The sequence below is a fragment of the Etheostoma cragini genome, chromosome 17 (assembly GCF_013103735.1).
Source record: "Etheostoma cragini isolate CJK2018 chromosome 17, CSU_Ecrag_1.0, whole genome shotgun sequence".
NCBI classification, from domain to species: domain Eukaryota; kingdom Metazoa; phylum Chordata; class Actinopteri; order Perciformes; family Percidae; genus Etheostoma; species Etheostoma cragini.
Window position 1 is genome coordinate 20,334,246 of NC_048423.1, and position 23,018 is coordinate 20,357,263.

The window sequence follows — 23,018 nt, forward strand, 5'->3', positions numbered from 1 at the left end:
GAGTAGTAACCACTTTATGAGCTTTTTTTTAATGATAAAATGATAATAATTAGAGATAAAATTCATCGCCTTTTGTCTTCAACTCGGTTCAATACCCACTCGGTCCGGATTTGTTGCAAAACAACTACGGCTATGACGGACAGCTGACGTCACAAGGACCCACGCAGATTCATGTGGAATGGAACCACAAAAACAACAACAGTTTGTTTCCATTCAGAGGAGTAGAGGGGGAACAACTCTGTCCTTTGTTTTCAAGGTGTCATGCATCAATCTCAATTTGTTAATGCACGAGGCTCAGTGCTTGGACCATTTCCATTCTCCATAGTGCTTCATCTAGACAATATTATTGGGAAACACTCAATTAACTTTCGCTGTTATGCGGATGACACCCAATTATACCTATCAATCAAGCCAGGCAAAACCAGTCAGTTAGCTAATCTTCAAGCATGCATAAATTATGGAAAATCGTGGATGACCTACAATTTTCTGATGTTAAACTCAGACAAAACTGAAGTTACTGTTAATTGTTCAAATGCAGATGCTCGCCTTTTAACAAAAACTAAAAAAACGTGAACACAAAATGCCAGTCTTGGCCTCCCATCACTGGGAAAAACGTTTAAATTGCTGCTTAAGACGCACCTTTTTGCATTAACTTTTAACCTTCGTTAACCTAGTTTCTGATGTTTTAAAGTGTTGTTTTTTTCCCCCTTTAATTCACTCTGGTTGTAGTAATTATTACACTTATTTATGTATTTGACATCGACCCTGTTCAGCACTTGGGTCAACTGTTGTTTTTAAATGTGCTACAGAAATAAATTTACATTGTGCTAAGCCCTTAAATACTGTACCTCTGAACATCATTATCTAGGGATATAGCTGCTCTGGATGGTATTGCCCTGGCCTCCAGCACTACTGTCAGAATCTAGGAGTTATTTTTTATCAGGATACTGTATATAACAAACTTCTAATGGAAGGTTGTTAGTAATGCCCACTTATAACAGCCTCAAGAACAACCTTTTATCATCTTCATAACATTGCCAAAATTAGGCACATCCTGTCTCAAAATGATGCCTAAAAACTAGTCCATGCATTTGCTACTTCCAGGCTGGACTATTGTAATTCTTTATTATTTGGATGCTCAAATAAGTCCCTTAAGGCTCTCCAGCTGATCCAAAATGCTGCAGCGAGGGTTAGGCTCCTCTTCTATGGAACCAGCTCGCAGTTTGGGTATGGGGGGCAGACACCGTCACCACAATTAAGAGTAAACTTAAAACCGTCCTCTTTGATAAAGATTATAGTTAGGGAGTTAGGAGCTGCAGTGTTTGCCTATACCGGTGGGGGAGGATGTGTAGCCACTGACTGGCGCCCCCTCCCTATCTCTGCTTCTCTTAATAGAAAGCTTAAATTTAGGGAGTTCAGAGTTGCAGTGTTGCAGACTGCCGGAGGTCTTCCTTTGCCTCACTGAGCTCCTCTCGGTTTTCATCGATGGGCAAATGCTTGTTACTAACCTACATCTGGAGAGCTTGTTTCCCAGAGCCCTTATGTTTTCTCCCCCTGTCGTTTTCCCTGGATTAGGGTGGCACCTATATGATGGTTTTGGCTGTTGCTGTGGTCCTGCTAGGCACCATGCTACACCCTTCTATACCCTGCAGTGCCCTGATATGCCGCACAGTGCCCTGAAAATGATGGTTGCGGCTGTTGCTGTAACGCCCTGCAACGTCCAGCTAGACACTGCAGTGCCAGGCTACGCCCTGCTAAGGCCTTCATATTTATTGCAACTATAATTGCGACTGTTCATCATACTCTTAACTGGCACCAACAGGCAACCACCCACCCAGAGCCTTGGTCTTTCCGAGGTTTCTCCTTAAAAGGAAGTTTTACTCTGCACTCAAGGTTTCTGCCTACAAGGGACTTTTAGCACTAAATGCTTGCTCTTATGAGAATGACTTATGACGTAGAGTCTTGTGTGAGGTATCATTGAACTAAGCAGTGAGTTCCCTTTTCAAGAGTGACTATTTGCATTATCTGTGTGCCAGGCAAATGCAGCATCTGCAAGAAACCCTGACGCGTGCAGAGGAGCGAGGTCCTGTGCAACGCTGCTTGCACCTTTAATATTTGAATTAGCTTTTAACCAAGCAACTAAAAGTTTAGCTTAAGTCTTTCTTGAAGGTTTTAGTTTTTATTTAGTTTGTTTACTATAAACATTTTATAAGTTTTAGTTTACTCTAATAACCTTGCTTCAAACTTATGGTGGAAGCGGGATATAAGGCAACACTTTGACTTTGTAAAAATCCACTCCCACGCGCTCGTGCTCCACTAACATGCTCCCATCCCAAGCCATAAAGGTTGGAACCAGTGTTCTACATTTTCTCTCTAGGTGTGTCTGCAAAGCTCTCGATCTACCGGTCTATTTTTGTTCCTACCCTCACCTGTGGTCATGGCGAAAGAACGATATCCTGGGTACCAGCGGACTGAATGGGTTTTCTCGGTAGAGTGGCTGGTGTCTCCCTTAGAGACAGGGTGAGATGCTGATCCGTGAGGAACTCGGAGTAGAATTGCTGCTCCTTTGCATCTAAAGGAGCCAGTTGAGGTGGTTTGCCTGGGCGCCTCCCTATGGAGGTGTTTCAGGCACGTCCAGCTGGGCGGAGGCCTCGAGGAAGAACCAGGACTAGAAACACCTCAGGATCCCCAGTCTGTGCTGATTAATTAAGCTCATTTCATTTTTTATTTTTTTATATTATATGTTTATTAAAATAGGGACAGATGCTATGACATAGACATTTGTGCAACAAAACTAAAGCATCACAGCGTTTATAGCATTTGCTTGTTTCCAATGCCCAACCCTAGAAGGGCTTTTTAACAGACATTAAAACAAACATTAAAGACTGCCAAGTTAAAATACATGAAGCAAATAAATACATCCATCTCAAGAAAAGGAAGTTTGGGGTCCTCTGCTGGAGCTGCTGCCCCCATGAGCCAACCCCCCGGATAAGAGCAGGAAAATGGTTTATACACTACAAACCGGGCGGAGAACAGCTTTGGCTAGCTAGCAACATGAAGACTTTGTGGAACCTTTGTTTTACAGCTCAGCTTCTAGATGATATTAAAACACACCCACAGCTCCACTTGTTTCGGCTATTTCCTCCAGCTTAGCTCATTTTGGCTTTTTTTCATTGTAACCACAAACTTTACACCTCAGTTCCACATCCAAAGGCCAATTTCTGTAGCCTCTCACGTCTTTCCATTGATTTTAAAAGGAATGGCGCTGCCTTTAAACCTGCCAACCTTAGCCACTCAGGGACAGCACAACTAGCTATCAACACAACAAACATAATTTATCTTGTTATAAAGCAAACCTGTGCCAGACCTGTTTTGGTCTCCACCAATTCCTGAGAAAAATATCTGACTCTTTAGCTGCTAAAAGCTCTGCTATGCTCACCAGCTAGTCGCTGACTTTGCTTGTCTGCTGTTTGGTGCTGATCGTTGCTTTATCTAAGCGTTGTAACTCAAATTAGCTTCTTTCTGCCGGACACGAGGTTAACAAGACTAGTGAGAGTGAACCAAAACAGTAAAGTTGTGGGCCATAAACAGAAAACGATAAGCTCAACAGTGTGGTTCCAGAAGTAAAAATGGGATTTGATAATTAGTTATAATGTCTAAACCATCCGAGGTAGACTGATCACAAGCTACAAAATTTTGTGAAACTAAGATTTGTGCTACTGTAGAAGCCAGAAGTCCTTATAAAACCAACCTTGTTTAGAAATAAACATTTTTTATTTGTAATGTCATGGTACTACACTACCCACAATCTGATTGGGAAGCTCACTGTTAGCAAACAGATAGCATCCTGCTCCCAATAAAGTCTATCATAGTTACTTTACACAGTCTTGTACCTTTGCCTTTTTTCAGTTTTCAAAATGCTTGTTTGCGCTGTTACATCTCGTAGCTAGTTTGCTTTGTACCAGGCTTAAAACTCTTCATCCAATCAATTTTTGAAACTTCTATGTAGATATGGAATAGAGAAAATCATCAAAACCAGAGCAGTTCAAAAAGTGAGCGGTAATTGCTGAGCTCTATAGTTAAGATGCTACCTGGGTTTTCTTTGCACACTGTAGCTGGGAATTACAGTTTGAAAGCTTGGGTTGAGCGGCTTGCATTTTTGCATCACCATACCCATAAACCTTTGCACATTGGGGTAATTTCCTGTAGTTGAACAGATTAAACGAGTATTTGCTTATGAGTTGAAGTAAACTACTGCTAATTAGTTTGCTGTGAACACATTCTAAATGGTAAGTTCCTGGACATAAATATGTAGATCCTGGATAAGAAGATCAAGCTCCAGTGACTAGATATGGATGAAGAAGTATTAATAAAAATGCTGTGAGTGAGTGTGCATTACCTTGTCCTGGAGCAGGCTGTTGCTGGCTCTGCGGCTGACTGGCCACTGAGCAGCTGGCGTACAGAGACAGGATGGAGTCTTTAGATAAAAGCTTCTTTTCCTCTGCCTTAGTGGTGGTAGCAGTGGAGGTAGAGGAGGAGGAAGAAGAGGAGGTGGAGGGGTCCACCTGTGGAGGTGCCGGACTGGACACGGACTGTCAGGTAAAAGAAGGGGGGAGGGGGTGAAGACATATACCATGTCAATGTCAATTTTATTAGATTAGCACCTTTCATTACACGTAGTGCTGCGCGATATTTAGTTTCATCGCTTGTGCAATAGTCACATCGCAGGATGTGCAGGAAGCAACAACTTTTTGGCTGCTTAATAGAAAAGTAAACGTTCACGCTCTCCCGTTTCATAATTGTTACCGGTTGACTCTTTGACAGGTGTTTTTAAATTCATATATATTAGTTTACTCAATGAAGAAAAGAGGAAATACAGGCAGAGGGCAGGGTCTCTGCAAATACAGAATCATAAGCAGAATTTAAACACATCACATCTCTACCTAAGCAAAAGCTATATTCCATAGATTGTGATTCTGCATGGCTGCTTAAAACTCTGTTTGCGTCCGGTCATAACTTACAATTGAAAGGAAGGTTAGTCCATGCAATGTTTTTCCAGGAATCCCTGAATTTTATACCTTTAAGTTGGCAAATGTTTGATTAAAACCAAATTACACCAAATTATCTATTACACCAAAAAATAAGCAAACAGGAATACAAATCTGAATTGGTACCTACACTTATCGATCAGTACCAAAAGGGTTTCCGTGTCTGTCCCTAAATGACTTCATGATGTTTGACATTTAACTCTTCTTTCTCTTGGATTGATGATTTGGAGGAACTAACATCTCTTAGCTAACTTTGAAAGTTGGTGTATGTTTTTGCTCATCATATTGGTCTTAAGGTTATAAAGGTAACACATAAAAACTGTGTATACAGACTGGGAGTATATTACCGCATGCATACCGTATATGGATTAAGCTGGCACCTAAATCCTGGTTGCAGCTGTTACATTGGCCCTGCGCCAAGTCCTGCTACGCCCTTCTACGTCTTGCTACGCCCTACTATGCCCTGCTACATCCTGCTGTACTCTTTAACGCCCTGCTACGTCCTGCTATGCCCTGCTACCCTCTTCTACGTCCTGATAGCCCCGGCTACGTCCTGCAACGTCCTGTTATGCCCGGCTACGTCCTTTTATGCCCTGCTACATCGTGCAATACCCTGTAACGCCCTTCTATGTCCTGCTACGCCCTGTAACACCCTGCTACGTCCTGATATCCCCGGCTATGTCCTGCTACGTCCTGTTATGCCCGGCTACGTCCTGCTACATCCTGTTATGCCCTGGAACGCCCTGCTACATCATGCTATACCCTGTAACGCCCATCTATGTCCTGCTACACCCTGTAACGCCCTGCTACGTCCTGCTATGCCCTGCTACACCCTGCTACGTCCTGGTACATCCTGCTATACCCTGTAACGCACAGTTACGTCCTGCTATGCCTTGCTACGCCCTGCTACGGCCTGCCACGGCCTGCTACGCCCTGCTATACCTTGTAACGCCCTGCTACATCCTGCTATGCCCTGTAACGCCCTGCAGTGCCCAACTACTACAACTATTATTCCCAGTCATAGTTCCATTGTCTTTATTGTGCATATTATTGCCACTGTTCATCACACCCCCAACTGTCCCCGTCAGACACCTGTCAGAGCCTGGGTCTGGCCCAAGTGTCTCCCTAAAATGGAGCCACTAAATGCTTGCTCTTGGAGGAATTACTGGAATTGTTGGGTCTTTGTTAGTTATATAGCATGGTCTAGACCTACTCTATCTTTCTGTAAAGTGTCTTGAGATAACTCTTTGATACAATAAAATAAATTGAATTTAACATATCAGGGTGAGAAAAAAAATGAGACAAGACAGGAGAACAGGAAAGAGGTGAAGAGATGTGATAAAAATAAGCGGGAGAAGAGCAAGAGCTGAATAAAGGATGGAAAAGAGAAGAACGGTGAGACAATAGAGGAGAAGCATTGTCACTGTAAGTGAGACAGATGACATTAATTAGGCCGTTGCAAAGAGAGGTAGACATGAAGTTGCAGACAGGACAAACACACACACACACACACACACACACACAGTCTCGCTCTTATGCACCTTTTAATTTAAAAGAAAAAAACAACCTTTCAGGCACACACCCATTAGGTTTAATTGATGGCGATGACAGAAAAGTAACACCTGCTTAAGAGCTCTGTACAGGTGTGTGTGTGTGTGTGTGTGTGTAGTGAGGTGACAGAGAATGGAGAGAGAAAAGGAGAAGCAATAGTCAGCTGGACTTAATGAATAAGATAATGTGAGACTGTGATAAATAGGGGCTTTTGCAACACACACACATCCACGCAGGCGAGAGAGAGCACACACACACACACACATACACACAAATAAATGCACTAAATTCTTTTAGTCACACACAATCACAAATGTAATACACAAAGCTTTGAGAGTGTTTTTCTGCTTGGCAGGCAGTGCTGCTACCTTCTGTCTCTCTCTCTGCTGACTTCCTTTGGCTGGAGGAAGGAAAGGAAGGAGGCGAGAAGGAAAGCAAAAAAGAGACAGACGGGTAAGAATGGAGAAGAAAAGGAGGGACAGAGGAAACGACTCAAGGAAAGGTCAGAAGAAGGGATAAACAAAAGGAGTAGGAGGTAGATGGGTAGGATACAAAAGGAAGAGGAAAAGAGGAAGGAGAGAATGTTTGAAGACTGATAATAAAGACAGAAGGAGCAAATTAAAGCTGCAAAGATTAATTAACTAATAAACTAAATGTCAATTATTAAATGAATCACCAACTAATTTGATAATCGATTAATAGGTTTGAGTCATTTTCACAAAAAAGGGAAAATTCTCTGATTGCAGAGAAGTTTCTTCTCTCCTCTGTGACAGGGAAACACTGATTGACATTTTTCAGACATTTTATCATTTATATTTACTAATTGATAAATCGATAAAATTATCAAAATTTTAATGGACCACAAAAGAAATCGTTGTTGCAGCCCTAGAGAGGATGAGAATCATGCCAGCACACTCAGGATTTTCTCAAGTGAAGCTAGTTTAGGTGAGCCAGGTGTTGACGGCGGTAGGATGGACCTTCTTACATATTAATGACCACGGCACATTAGCATAATAGGCGCTCCTGATTAAAGGAGCGAATGGAAGATGGGAACAGGCAGTAAACTGTCCTCACCTGATTCATCCAACGTCAGCGAGACGCTGACATGACTCAATCACGAGGCTGAGCCCAATAGTTGCTAAGCTTGTTTGCAAAGTTAAAAAAACACACTTAATAGACTTGAAAACTCCCAAACTGCAGTAATACCCAACCATTCAGCCTCCTTCTTCGAGACATATTTGTAGAATGTTCGGCGTGACTCAGTCAGAGGCTGACAGCTCTGGGATAATACCATCATCCACAATGATTTAGGAAGGGAGCTGCAACATGTTGAGCGTGTGGAATGTTACCCAATAACCCTTTGGATATGGATGTTTTTGGGTCTCTTTATTCAAATGGCAATGTATTTGCAATTGACAATTCAATATGCAAAAATGTCCATACTTGGAGGCGGCGTGAGAATAATTAAGTTTGCACTTACCTTCATCCTGGACTATACATCTGCTCATTGAACATACTATATATTTTTGCATTCAACCCATCCAACCTCCTTTTTTTTTTCTTAGACTAAACAACTAAATTGTATATATTTGTTTCTGTTTTTATTGTTAATTTGCTATTTATGTATGTCTGTACTGCTCACCAAGGCAAATTCCAAGTTTAAGTGTAAATTACTTAAACTCTAAAAACTCACTTTACGCTACCTGTCAAGCACCTAACAGCAGACAGACACAGAGAGACTAGCTGGTGAACACAGTGGAGCATTTAGCAGCTACTGAGCCAGATGTTGTTCTCAGGAGTTGTTGGAGACCAAAAACGGAGCTAAAACAGAGTGAATCATGAAATGGATCAAGGCCAATTAAACAGTTTGCCATGGTACTTTTATTATTACAACACAAAATGGCTAGTTAGTTGTCATGGTAACACCACGGGTCAGTGGGGTCAGTTAGTCTATATCAACGACATTTCATTTCTGCGATTGTTCTGGAAAATTCTGTCATTCCGTTACCTTCTGCTTTCTTGGTGATGGCATTCAAAACTCTGATAATTTCTGGGGAAACTAGTTAACTGCTCCTCAGATCTCTGCATGGTAAATCCAGACAGCTAGCTAGACTATCTGTCCAATCTGAGTTGCCTCTAGCACAACTTTTTGCTATTTTGCATAGGCACAGTTGCTCTGTCTGGCGCTTAGCTGTGAAAAAGGTTCAATTGCAAAGAATAAAGAAATAGAACTGCAGAGTGGAATATTTTGCCACCCAAGGGGCCACGACAGAAAAAGGGCATGAACCACTGGGAGACAACCAGCATATTGATTAGTGACATAATACATACATACAATACATTTCGCAGACGCTTTGTCCCCAACATTTTTTTCTATGATGTCTACACACAACATAAGCTAAAAATGTGTTGGATCAAACCACCAACTCTATAAATAATGGCCACCCTGCCCTAAAGAACACAATATGTGGTCCACCCATCTGACTATAAGAGCCACAGACTGATAGGCTGACAGGCTGATATCTAGTCTTTGAAAACATCAATATCTCATTGTCACAAGTATTCTAGTCACTGTGACGCAAATGAGACAGTAGAGATGTTTAGTAAGGCCTCTTTTGGCACAAATGCAGTTGTTGAAGTCCATTGTCCTTTCACTGTTTCCACTGCCTGCCAGACACTCCAGGAGTATTAGCTCAATTTGCTTTAAAAGGACCTCCAGATTACTTGCCAAAGCCAAACTGGTGGAACACACATAAAATGCAGTGATATGTCAATCTGACCTCACTTCTAAAGGAGGAGAAATACAAGCAGAGCATGTCACATGTGCTTCTATGCTTTTCTTTTTTTTTTTCTCAGTCACACACAGACACACACACAAACAGCATCCACATAGTGTGTGATATGTTGCGGGGCTCCTAGCAGCACATTGTGAAATAAAAAGCCTCTTCAACAAGGATCTATTCTTCTGAGCCAATGTTGGTGCTGATGGATGCAGCCAGAGCTCTGAATTAATACTCTAACAGCCTTTTCCTCACTGTCGCTATTCATAGACCTCTACAGCCACACACACACACACACACACACACACACACACACACACAAAATTATGACTATCTTTCTCCCTGTGGTTTTCCATCACTGCAATACTCATAAACCTCTGGTCCGATAGACCATCTGTGGCTTTAGAACCACACTAGAATGTGTGTGCGTGTGTGTGTGTGTGTGTGCGTTTGCTGGAGGATTTGGGCTAATCTACTGAAAACAAAAGCAAAGCTTACATCACATCATCTGAATTCAAGAAGGAGAGTGGCAGTAAGGAACAGGAAGGAAAGACTGAATGAAAGACTAAAGGAATGGAAGAACAAGAATGAAGAAATCAATTGCTGGTCAGTTCATTACCTCATCCCTTTCTACCTCCCTCGAATTTTTTTTTCTGCTCTCAACAAACTACATTCATCTCTTTCTCGTCTTTCACCCCCCATCCCTTATTTAGCAATCAACTGCATTTCCTTCTTTTCCTACTTTCCTCTCCCTTCTTCCTATCCTTTCCTCTCTCTCTCTCTCTCTCTCTCACACACACTCACACAAATCAAAGTCATTCTTTCTCATACTGTTAATTCTTAAACACAGTTCACTTTTCCAAAGGCTTTTAAATTTAGGTTAATGCTGATGTTCACTAGAGGGCACACCAGAGAACTCACACTGTATGGCAGGCACGGCGTTATGGGTGGACCTGACAGGCCTAGGACCATCCACGTTTCAACAGGACCACCCAAAACCTTTCAATTTTTTTTTTTTAAATATATTTTAATTTTGTCAAGAATTATTTAAAAAAATTGGCTAAAATAGTGTAAATGTTTAGTTCTCAAAAACAATTTTAAAAAGCCGGTTATGTCTACTTAGCTGTTTCTGCACAAGTTGAGCAGACAGTGAGGTTCAGGATCAGATGTAGCCTGTCAGTATGTTAGGCTAGCTCCAAGTGATCTGAAAGTGTGAAAATCATTTCCAGTGAAAGACAACGCTGCAACAGTCGTTGTTTAGGTACTTTAAACGTGCATGAACTGTCTCAGAGTCATCTGCAACCAGGAGATGAAGGACAGCTCATGAATCATGCTTTGTATTGGGGTTTTTTGCACATGGGACAGGGCGACTGCACTGTATTTAGGAGAGGATGACCGGGACCATGTATTGCGAGATTTGGGGGAACAACCTCCTTCCCTCAGTTAGAGCATTGAAGATGGGTCGAGGCTGGGTCTTCCAACATGACAATGACCTGAAGCACACAGGCAGGATAATCAAGGAGTGGCTCTGTAAGAAGCATATCAAGGTTCTGGCATGGCCTAGCCAGTCTCCAGACCTAAACCCAATGGAGAATCTTTGGAGGGAGCTCAAACTCAGTGTTTCTCAGCAACAGCCCAGAAACCTGACTGATCTAGAGAAGATCTGTGTGGAGGAGTGGGCCAAAATCCCTTCTGGAGTGTGTGCAAACCTGGTGAAAAACTACAGGAAACGTTTGACCTCTGTAATTGCAAACAAAGGCCACTGTACCAAATATTAACATTGTTTTTCTCCGGTGTTCAAATACTTATCTGCAGCTGTATCATACAAATAAATAGTTTAAAAAATCATACATTGTGATTACTGGATTATTTTTATTAGATTGTGTCTTTCACAGTGGACATGCACCTACAATGACAATTTCAGACTCCTCCATAATTTCTAAGTGGGAGAACTTGCAAAATAGCAGGGTGTTCAAATACTTATTTTCCTCACTGTAGATCTGTCTTCCATGGATGGACCGCCAGAGCATAACAGTAATATGTGAAGGCGATCTGCCTGTATTGTATTATGTCGTTATATGAGATATAGATTAAAATAATCAATTCATAATGCTCTACAGAGCTGCAGGCTATATCAGTCTGTTACTGTTGTCAAGTTGTTTTTTCCCCTCATGTGTTAATGTAATTTAGTTCCTTTTGTTAAACATTTTTATAACGACAATCATCATACAAAAGTAACAGTTTGTCTCGGTAGGAAAAAACTTGAGTCTTGTTCTACATGTCAGATCACGTTGTCACTGAACAAGTTCTGTACGCAAGTTTGCAGTGTTGTTGATCTGTATTGTTGAAAACTTACAACAATTAAACAGAATTGTGAAATATTCTGCATCATGCAGAACCAAACAATGTTTGGGGAAATATTAGATTAGATTTACAGTCTATAGGCCTTAGGTCTAAAGAGATATACGCTCTAGAACAACCAGGTATGGTGCGTAATGGAGATTCCAAAGAGCTCTTCAGGAGAGCAATCGCTGATAGATCCGTCCTTTGAACCAAAGCGTTTTACAATGCAACACATCTAAAGAGCATCAAGCTATTGAAATCACTATTATGTAAGCACAGATTATATAACAATATGTTAGTCAGTCATTTTTATTAGGTTAAACAGTGACGTTCCTTTTTAGAACAGTCTTAAAATGTTGAGCCCTAAAGACAAACTGTGAGTGAAACTCAGTTGGTGCAGTTGAGCGGTTGGTTGAGAGGTAGCAGCAGGTCCAGTGGAGCAGGAGAAGAGGTGGAAAATGTGTTGATATGGATTTTAATACTGAGGTACATGCAGCCGAGCACACAGTGAAATGTCTTAACGGATAAAAGTGATTCTACTGTCAACTGATGGTCAAATGCAAGTTTGATGAACACAAACCAAAACTCCCCTTCCCTTGATCTTCTTTGTGGTTTGTGTAATTTCCCTGGGCTCCTTTTTCAAAGGTAGGGAACGTTCCCCACAAAACTGACATTTGCAAATTGCTTGCACTTCGTAAATCCAGTGGAATCCATAGTCAACCTCTGCTAAAATGTCTCCTCCTATTATCTGCACGGTACAGCCTTAAATGCACAACCTGCCCTGCCGACATTAATATATTATGGGTGCGTCATCTGCCTATTCTCTGAGGTGCGCAAACCTTGGTGTAATCCTGGACTCCACCCTCTCTTTCCATACTCACATCAAATCCGACACCAAATCAGTCTTTTTCATCTTAAAAACATCTCCAGTCTCCTGCCATCACTCTCGGACTCTGTAGCAGACACTCTCATTCATGCTTTCATAACCTGTCGTTTGGACTACTGCAATAGAGTCCTGTCTGGGGTCCCCAGCAAAACCATAGTCAGGCTCCAGTATGTCCAAAACTCTGCGGCCAGGGTCCTCATCCACACCAAGACCTGGCAGCACATCACCCCCAGCCTCATCCACCTTCACTGGCTCCCAATTAAGTCCTGCATCACTTAAAATCCTCCTCCTCACCTACAAATCCCTCCATGCCCTGGCCCCACAGTACCTCTCTAACCTCCTCCATCCATACACTCCACCCTGAAACCTGCGGTCCTCAGACACTGGCCTGTTCTCCATTCTCCACACCAGACTCTGTACCTTCCGGGACAGAGCCTTTAGTGTGGCAGCCCCATCCTTCTGGAGCACACTCCCTGCAGAGATCTAAAATGCTACATCCCTGGACGTTTAAAAATAAATAAATCCTGAAACACCACTCGTGTACCATAGCCTACAACCTTCTTTAGCTTAGCCACAGTACTTCTGTTTAGTTTCCTCGGGATTCATAAAAGACACCTAGAGAAATAAGTTATTATTAATATTATTTTTATTATTATAAATGAACACGTTAACTGCAAAGCCTTTGTAAACCTGTTCTATTGATTCCTCACAAACTGGGTAACCCATCTGAACCCAGCAGCTTTAGAAAAGAAAAGAAAAAAACAGAAATGGGATTGGTGGTGGTGATTTAAGCCAGTGCTTCAGGTGTGTCTGCATCATCGCACTCACTCTTAGGACTGGTGCCTTTGTGCTCAACGTCTTGTCCCTGCCTTTTTCCTCCACCTTTCTTTATTTGTTCATTCCTCTCTTAACCTGCTCACCGCCTGACCTCTTTCCATCCATATTGCCTGGGACCGTTTGTCCTCTCCTAACATAGCAACACGTCTCAACCCACCCTCTTTCGTCCAACAGTGGAGCTTAATCACGGCGGTCCCAGGTGCACACAATAATGACCCTATCACCAACATTTCCATATTACACATACGGGGCAATATCAATAAATAAATAAAAGTTTTAAATATGTTTATTTTTATTAGGCTGTTGATTAATATTAGTAAGCATTGTGACATTAGAGCAGAACTTAATCTAGGGGGACATTTGAAGCTGTCCTCAAACCTCAAGAACAGCCTCTTTTCATCTTTATAACATTGCCAAAATTATGAACATCCTGTCTCAAAACGATGCTAAAAAACTAGTCCATGCATTTGTTACTTCCAGGCTGGACTACTGTAATTCTTTATTATCAGGATGCTCAAATAAGTCCCTTAAAACTCTCCAGCTGATCCAGAATGCTGCAGCCCGCGTTCTGACAAGAACTAAGTAAAGAGATCATATTTCTCCTGTATTAGCTTCTCTGCATTGGCTTCCTGTAAAATCAAGGATTGAATTTAAAATCCTTTTCCTGACCTACAAACCTCTAAATGGTCAAGCCCCATAATGTCTTGAATAGCTCATCCTATCTTGTTGTCCCACTAGAGCACTTTGCTCCCAGAATTTAGAGTTACTTGTGGTTCCAGAGTCTCTAAAAGTAGAATGGGAGCCAGAGGCTTCCGCCTCCTCTAGTGTGGAATCAGCTTCCGGTCTGGGTTCGTGGGGCGGACACAGTCATCACATTTAAGAGTAAAACCTACTCTTTGATAAAGCTTATAGTTAGGGAGTGAGGAGTCGCAGTGTCTGCCTAGCCCGCCCCACCTGCTTCTCGTCATAGTCGTCAGATTAGTATGTCTTAGTTATGTTGTTATAGTTTTAGACTGCCGGGGGACTTCTTTTGACACACTGAGCTCCTCTCTCCTCTCTCTTTCCATTTGTGTGCATCCACATCCCAGAAATGCCTGTTACTAACCTAGCTCTGGGGAGTTATTCCCCGGAGTCCTTATGTTCTTTTCCCCCCAGCATGTTTCCTTGGATCAGGGAGGCTCCAAAATCATGGTTGCAGCTGTCGCCGTGGTCCTGCTACACGTCTTGCGATGTCCTGTTACATCCTGCTACGCTGTGCGGGACCTTGCTACGATCTGCTACGTCCTGCTGTGCCCTTTAACGCCGTGCGGTGCCCTGCCATGAACTACTACAAACTACTAAATGTAGTCACTGTTCCATAATCTTTTACTGTGACTGTTATTGCCACTATTCATCACACCCCCAACCGGCCATCAGACACCACATACCAAGAGCCTGGGTCTGTCCCAGGTTTCTTCCTAAAATTGAGTTTTTCCTCGCCACTGTCTCAATAAATGCTTGGTCTGGAGGGAACTACTAGAACTGTGAAGTGAAACACTGGGTTAACACGAACGTATTTGAAGATAGGCGAGCGCTTCCTGATGCCGAATGGCTGCACGAATCAGCAGACTGCCCTCATGTCATCACTCTACACGCACCCACCTAATGACAGCTGTAGAGCAATATCCGCCTGCTGAATCCCAAAGTCTCTGTGTGCGTGTGTGTGAGTGAGAGATAGGTTAGGTGGATGTGCATAGACTGTCAAATCTCTGCCCTTGCGATTACTGCTTGTGTGTATAGGAGAGGAAAGATTGATGCTGCAATGATGCAAGTTTGTGTAAGGGGTCAGGAGCAGTTTCCAAAATAAACTTTTTTGTCCAGCAGCCAAATGGCTAGAGAATGTTCACATTTTGCCAGACACTCAATAGATTATCATTGTTTTTTTTGTCTGGTGAGTGAAGCAAATCTACCATTCACTTGAACATTTTACCAGCATTTGGCTAGTGGATGGTGCTAATTTTGAACCTTAGTCAGGAGATACCCATTCTACAATTGAGTTTGGCCGGAGGGCCCACCATGAAAGGACACCTAAGCCCAATCATAGAAACATAGCCAGTCAGCCTGGTTGGTTACAGACAAAATATCACAGGTTAACCTTCACACCAAGGCAGAGGTAATTATTATCCACATACTGCAAGATGAATGCCTTTCCTTTAAATGCTGCTGGAAATGTCAGTGGAAGCCTCTACGCTCCACTGGGCAGGGCTCAGACAAAGAGGAGCGAGACTTTTGGCGGAGTTTGAAGGAAAGATGTAAGAAAAGTCTGTGTACCTTGGTGGTGTGCTAATACACAAGCATAAAAACGTCCTGGCTGCGAGAGCGGCCTTTAACTCCAGTTTCTCTTATATAGAGGACTGTGTCTGAAACAAAATGTACTATTTGACATTCAAATAATTTTACATTTTACAAGACAGACACTGGTGCTGCAGGCAGACGGCCATTTGAGAGCAGTCTGTCTGGTATAACTATGGAGCAATCTATGGAGCAGTGTATGAAGTGCTATATGACAGTCCGAGACTTTGACTGATAGCACAACACTATTGCAGTGAGAAATCATAATTTTTCATTGCAAAGGCATTTCCGTGGATCTCATGTGTGATAAACAGTGGTAGAAAATAAAGTACATTTTACTTGTACTTCAAAACACAAAAGTATTATCGGCAAAATTGACTTCTTATTCTGTGACTGATTTACTGTTAGTTTTACAGTAGCTTTATAAATGGTCAGGTAGTTTAGTTTTTTAGCCCAGTAGTTCTCAGCCTAGGAGTCTGCCTCTCCAACGGACCAGAAGATAAATTCCGCAGTCATGAGATGATTTGTCTATACACGACATTCTTCTTCCTGGATTGTTCAGGTGTTGCCAGAAATTCCGCCGGATGGTTTACTGCATGTTAAGCCCAAAACATAACTAAGATTAATTAATCTTCTGCCGTTAAACCAGCAAAAGTGGATTCTTACATGCCCTTAACACACCTGCACCAGGCACTTCACGCCGTGCGCTTAGATTATTAAGAAAGGGCTCAACTTTCACTCAAGTAATATTTTAAAAGGTAACTTTAACTTCTACCAAAGGCAATTTCTGTTAACTTTTACTCAAGTTTGCTTTCAAGTACTTTACACGAGACTGCTGCCATATTAATTTTCTGTTAGATAATATAATATGTAACATTTTTTAGAGCTGGGCAGCGATTACAATTTTTAATTCGCGATTAATCGCATAATTTCCCTGATTAATCACAAAATTAAATAATGAATTCAAAAGTAGTGTATATAGTGCAGTTTTTTTTTTAAATGCTCTGCCATATAAACAAAAGTGCCGTAACATTTGTTCTGCAAAAACTTACCAGCATTTTGTTTATAAAGTAGCCTGTTAAATAAAATATTTAGTGCACATTTCAACCTAAACAATGTATTTATCATGTCCAGAGATGAATTCCATCTGGTTGGAACGTGTTGCTAAGCGACTCCTTGTTATGTACATGTTGTTCTGTTGTTGCTCCAACTCTTCAGCCTTGCAGGACTGTGTTTAGAGCCCCCAACTTTTTGCACTTCGCAAGGACACTTTAAAAACGCACTGTTAAGCAGAGACACTGAGGGAAACTGTCCAACGCGCTGTAAAGCGGAGACACTGGGGGACATTGTCCAACACGCTGTAAAGCAGAGACACTGTGACAACACTGGAGACCGTGCACAAAGCAGGGGACATGATCAGAAGGCAGAAGGCTCGCAGCAGCGTTCATATTTTGTATCTATTCGTACTATCTGTGCCAACTGCGGTGACTTTATTTGACACATTCCACTGCTGCTTCAATAAAGCAACTTCAGTAAAGTGTCTCGCGCGTACATGTTGTAGCGTGGTCGCTTTTGCAGTCCTCTCCTTTTCATACAACTCGTGTATTCTCCTTGTGATGGTGCGTGTTGAGGGAATCTCATACCTGCCGTTGTTGTTGCGATTCTCAGACCGATGTCCTCTAATGGGCCTGCAGTCTGTAGCTGTCGACGTTGCTATGGCATTTGTTAGCGTCTCTTGCCTTTGTTTATCTTCTCCCCCATAGGCTGCATCTAACATAGTCTGCCGAAGCCTCGTGCCACTGTGTGTTTCATTGCTATTGTATTCGCTGGTATCAACTTTCAAAGTGATATTTCAGACTGGAAGTACTCCAGTGATAAGAAAATTCAACTTTGCAGTATTTACAAAGCCTGTGAGCAACAAACTTTTACAATAATAAAGAAATAATAAAAACTGCTTTAACGCGCGATAAAAAAATGGTTTGCGTTAATTAATTAATGAGTTAACGCGATAATAACGCGTTAACTTGCCCAGCCCTAATATTTGTACATACCTAACACTGATTAATGAGGCCCTGCATACCAAGGACAGGTAAGGACAATAAGGGAAGGGGCAAGGAGTGTCTTAGAAGGAAGGAGGGGACATATGTAGGGTGAGGAAGAGAACAAGAATTGTATACTGTATGTAGGGTGAGGAAGAGAGGGTTTTTCCTGCATAGATGAATTTTTGGCGGCCGCCAAAGGCCCCCAAGGAAAAATCACCAGCACCAAAATGATAAGAATCAACAATAAAAATAGCAATTCCAATCCTCTCCAACTGCGTTTAGGAGCAATTTACCAAACAACCGTTAAACAAGCAGAACATGACGTTGAATATGAGAACTAAACCCAGAGTAAGTCTGTACTGAACCCTCCCGGTGATTGTACCTGCAGTTTGTAAATATTAATATATTTTTAAGCAGTTTTGTTTATCAAATTGACAGATATAACAGCAAAATGCATAGGTTTCTGTCAAATAAGGTAACACAGACTCATTGCCTTTCGGTAATTGGACCAATCATGCTTACTGTCGTGCGTGGTGCCCCTTCCCCCTCAAAGGCTTCTTTTGAGCCAGGAAAAAATCCTGTTTATGTGCAAATTCAAGGACAATATATTCTTGTGAGAGCGGATGATGGTGAGTGACAGAGAGAGGAAAAAATGGAAAAACAGTGGAGTGGGAAGACAGATACATATTACAGATAATGATGATGCAAAACAACTGTTTAGGCAGACAGAATGTAGACCATTGCATAGAAAAACTATGGTGTAGTGTAACACATGACTGTAGAGAACTTCAGTAATCACACTATAGTTACTAATCAAAGCAACAATTGCGTTACTTGCGTTAATGGTTCTTTAACCATCTGCATAACAAGAGGAGAGAAAAACAAATCAAACCCTTCGGGGTAATGCCGCCAGTCATCTGCATGTACGGCAGTACAGAATGTCTGAGAACTTTCCCTTCACCCTCAGGTTGTCTTCCCGTAGACCAACATTTAGTTTTTCTGAGTCCAAATTTTTGAAGTTTTGAAGCTTTCTCTGAGATTTGTTGTCACTTTTTGGTGTTTTATAAGTTGTATAACTCATGTTTTTATCAATTATTTCTGCATTTTTTTGGACATTTTTGTTGTTTTTCCCTATATTTATGTCACTTGTTTTTTATGCTATGAAATTAATTTAAAAAAACAATATTCAATGAAAATAGTAAACTGATCAGTTATTTAACTTGAGGAGCGTTGTATGGAACCATTAACATTATTTTTACAATTTGGTTAGAGGAGACTTTCTGATTTAAAAACTTTTTGAAAATGGGTCAAATATGACCCAGAGGACAACAAGAGGGTTAAATCTGAACCCAACAAATTAAGGTATTCTAAAGTGTTTAGTAGCCACAATTATTGTAGTAGTATATTATGGTCACAAATTAGCATTTTGTGGAAAGGAATTATTTGCCACACTAGTTACCCTATTACTACTGCAGAAACAAATATAGTAGTATAGTGCAATATACCACCATGTCTGTTAAATACGGCTGGTAATGCGAGGCATTCACATTTTTTGACTGTCTACTGTATGCACAATTGCACATTCTCAACACAAATTTTGCTGCTCTTATTTTCTTCATTGTATGTGCCTTCTTATTTTTACTTTTTATATTGTTTACTTGAATGTTATGTTTGTCTGTGGACCTAATTGGTAAAATGTGTCTTGTCCACACCGTGGGATAGAGGGAAACGTAATTTCGATCTCTTTGTATGTCTTGACATGTGAAAAAATTGACAATAAAGCAGACTTTGATTTGCTTGCTTTCTTTAGGCATGTTTGCATGATCAGGAGAAAGTTGGATGTACTGTAACTAACAAAAAACGGATGTTCCCAGTGGTAATTACGACTGAGATGTTGACAGAAACCCTATTTACAAGTCGGAAACTTATGTTTGTGGTAATGACCATATGGCAAGAACAATGCATAGAGGGAAGAGTAAAGAGAAGGGGAATTCAGGACTGATAGGATTTATGGAGATGAGCAGAAGTGTGAGGCACACACAGAACGGCAGTAGACAGAGTAGAGGAGAAGGTGAGCATGGAGGGGAGATTAGAGGGTAAGTGGGAGCCTGGTAGTGGCAGAGGGGGAGCTTGCAGTTACAGCAGCCCATAATTGTTCATCATGCTTGGGTCCCTAGCAAGCCACTGCCTGGTTGGGTCCCAGGAGGCTCTGAGGGGAGTGTGTGTTGTGTGTCTGTACCAGAGAAATAAAAATGAAACCTGGGACCAGATCAGAGTGTGAAAGAATGCATTTTCAACCCAGGAATGGTTCACTGTGAATTTGTGTAAGTTTGTGTGTGAATGTTCTCTGAAATGAATGTCATGCCTCCCGTTTGTTTTCTGTATAGGTTTCTGTACTCCCTGAATAGAAGTGTGTGGTCTTTGTACAGTATGTTTGAAACAGACTGTGTCATGTTATATACCCAGTACATGTCCACATTAACGTGTATGTCCTCATTTCCAGCCGAGCCGAGGTCAAAGGCCACGCTCAAGAGACCACAACAGCATTTAGAACTCAATGCTGCTCCATCAATATGTTTAACCCGCTGAACTTGCTCCCCTGCTGAAGAGGGACAGAGAGAGGAAGGAAGAAAAATGAGTGAGGAAAAAAATACACTCAAGAAAGCCATCATTTCTTTTTTCCTGTTTGCTCCAATTTTTTTTTCCTCTTTTCTTGTTCAGACAAACACCCAGTTTTGTTTTGTGTACCCAGAAAATGATGGTATTCTATTATGGCTGCAGACAATCATTGGTGACACAACTCCATCTAGGCTCTTCTCCATCATTCCATCACTTTACTTTTTTTTAAATATATGTGTTTTGCTCGACTTTCTTGTAGGGATACATTTTTTAAGGCCGTTACCGGTTATTAGTAATTAATGAAACCGATAGCCGATATTTGGAACCAATACGCATTTACTTTTTTTATGGGGGCTGGGGGCTGTTATTTTTTTATATTATATTTTATTTTTATTAGTCTTTTTGGTTATTCTTTTGTATTTTGCCGTGTGGCCTTATTTTGGGAAAAATAAAATGATCCCATCCTCAACAAAAAACACATCTCTGACTCCTCATTCCTGGTACTCATCCTTCTGCAACCTACTGGCAACATCTACCCACAACATTTAGTGGCAGTGGTGGGATCTCCAGTGTCCTGGCAGCATGGTGTGAGACCAGATGGATGATCAGGATGGAGCTGCAGCAACCACTAGTGAAGGTTCCATGTTGGGTGCCAGATCCAAGTCTACAACGGCATCCCGTCTGCCCTCCCCTGGCAAGGATGAGAGGACCGACCGACTGGAGAAAGTGGTGCGAACAATGGTGGAGTCACAGCGGCGTCAGCAGAACCAGATGGAAGCGGAGGCACTTCGTCAAGAGCGGAGATGGAAAGGAGTGGAGCACCAGTTTAAGCAACTGCAGCAGCTGGTGAGAGACGAGTCGACAGCAACGTCGGCTGTGGGCCCACCGCAGAGGGACTCGCTCAATTACCACCCTTCAGCAGCCTCCGATCCACTCCACAACCTGCCCTTTATAGATGTACCTACTCCTCAGCCACAGCTGGGACGACACTCAGTTCCCGGCTTGCAGAACTCACTCAACTCCACAACTCTAGGCATGTCTGTTCCTTAACATCTCTAGCAGGGTTGGAAACTCCCAAGGATGTCCCCCTATGAAGAGGATGAAGATATAGAGAACTATATGACCACTTTTGAAAGACTTGCAGCAGCAAGTCAGTGTCCCCCTGAGACGTGGGCATTGCACCTTGTGCCTTTGTTACGAGGTAAAGCCAGAACTGCCTACGTAGCCATGAGTTTTACCGACAGTCAAGATTACATGAAAGTGAAGCAAGCCATTCTTGACAAGTTCAACATCAGTACAGAGACTTACCGCCAACGTTTAGGGTCCAAGACCATCATGGAGGGAGAGACTGCAAAAGAAATACAAGCCCGGTTGAAGGACTTGATGGGGAAGTGGCTAGATCCAGAGTTGCTGACCAAGGAGGAGATGTGTGACCGAATCGTGTTGGAACAGTTCCTGGGCATGCTGCACCCCGAGCTTCAAGTGTGGGTGAAAGAGTGCACCCCTGCCACAACGGCGCAAGCTGCAAATCTGGTGGCCGCCAGGCAAACCGGCAGAGGCTATCGTCTTGGCAGGACGTGAGACAGACTCAGCAACCAAGCGAGAGACTGAGAAGACATTCACGGGTAAGTCTGCGGGTGGTAGTGGTTGTGTGTTTAAGCCCTCCTATGTCCCAAGAAAACCCAGTGTTGGTCCCCTTACAGAGTTAGCACCCAGGGTAATAATATGTCATGGTTGTGGCCAGCCAGGTCACATTGGGCCCAATTGCCCAATTCCTGGCCATAGTAAGTACCTATCTGTAACCTCTGATGTTACCGTCCCTGTAAAGATACAAGGAAAGACAGTACAGGCTTTAGTAGACTCAGGCAGTAGTCTGTCTTTTGTTCGTAAGTCTTGTTTGAAGTCTTATCAGCCAGTGGGGAAAGTGAGAGTCCGCTGTATACATGGTGATGAGTCTGAACACCAGTCCAGCGAGGTTCTAGTGGAGATTAATGGCCAGAAGTACCTGTTCACTGTAGGGATTTTAGATAAATGCCTGTATCCAGTTGTTTTAGGCCAAGATGTCCCCATACTTGCAGAGCTTTTACAGAGTGTGAACACAGTTGGAGCATATGTAACTACTAGAGCACAGGCTAAAAATGCTGCAGACTCTGATGTTTGGCATGAGTTGCCATTTGAGAGTTGCCCTGGGGGTAAACCCAGAAAAACTAGAGCGGAAAAGCGAAGAGCTAAGGTGACGGGTAGTGTGATGCAGGAAGATCTATCCTCCCCACATTTGGAGGGCACTGAAATTCTTTGCGTGGACTTCCTGAAACTCCAACAGACAGACCCCACTCTTGGCACTTGCTTTTCCTCTGCTAGGACTCCTGAGGAGGCTAGTGAAGCCCTGAGGGAGGGTGATACATGTTTCATTGTCAACAATGAGAAACTGTACCGAGTGAGCACAGATACTGAGCAGTTGGTTGTTCCTGAGGCTCTCAGGGCCAAGGTGTTACACCTAGGTCATAATATTCCATGGTCAGGTCACCTAGGAAAGGAGAAGACAGAGCAGAGAATCCTGCGAAGATTATATTGGCCAGGT

The 23,018-nt window shown here is 42.3% G+C and overlaps 1 protein-coding gene across 4 annotated transcripts in view; it reads right to left on the reverse strand.

Moving 5' to 3' along the window:
- The window catches only part of smap1 (small ArfGAP 1), a 154,270-nt gene that overhangs the window by 15,525 nt on the left and 115,727 nt on the right, over window positions 1-23,018 (reverse strand). For all 4 annotated transcript variants that reach the window (XM_034898288.1, XM_034898287.1, XM_034898285.1 and 1 more), the window contains one exon: window positions 4,400-4,592. In XM_034898288.1, the coding sequence (XP_034754179.1) occupies window positions 4,400-4,592 (193 nt within the window). The remainder of the gene's footprint in view (window positions 1-4,399; window positions 4,593-23,018) is intronic.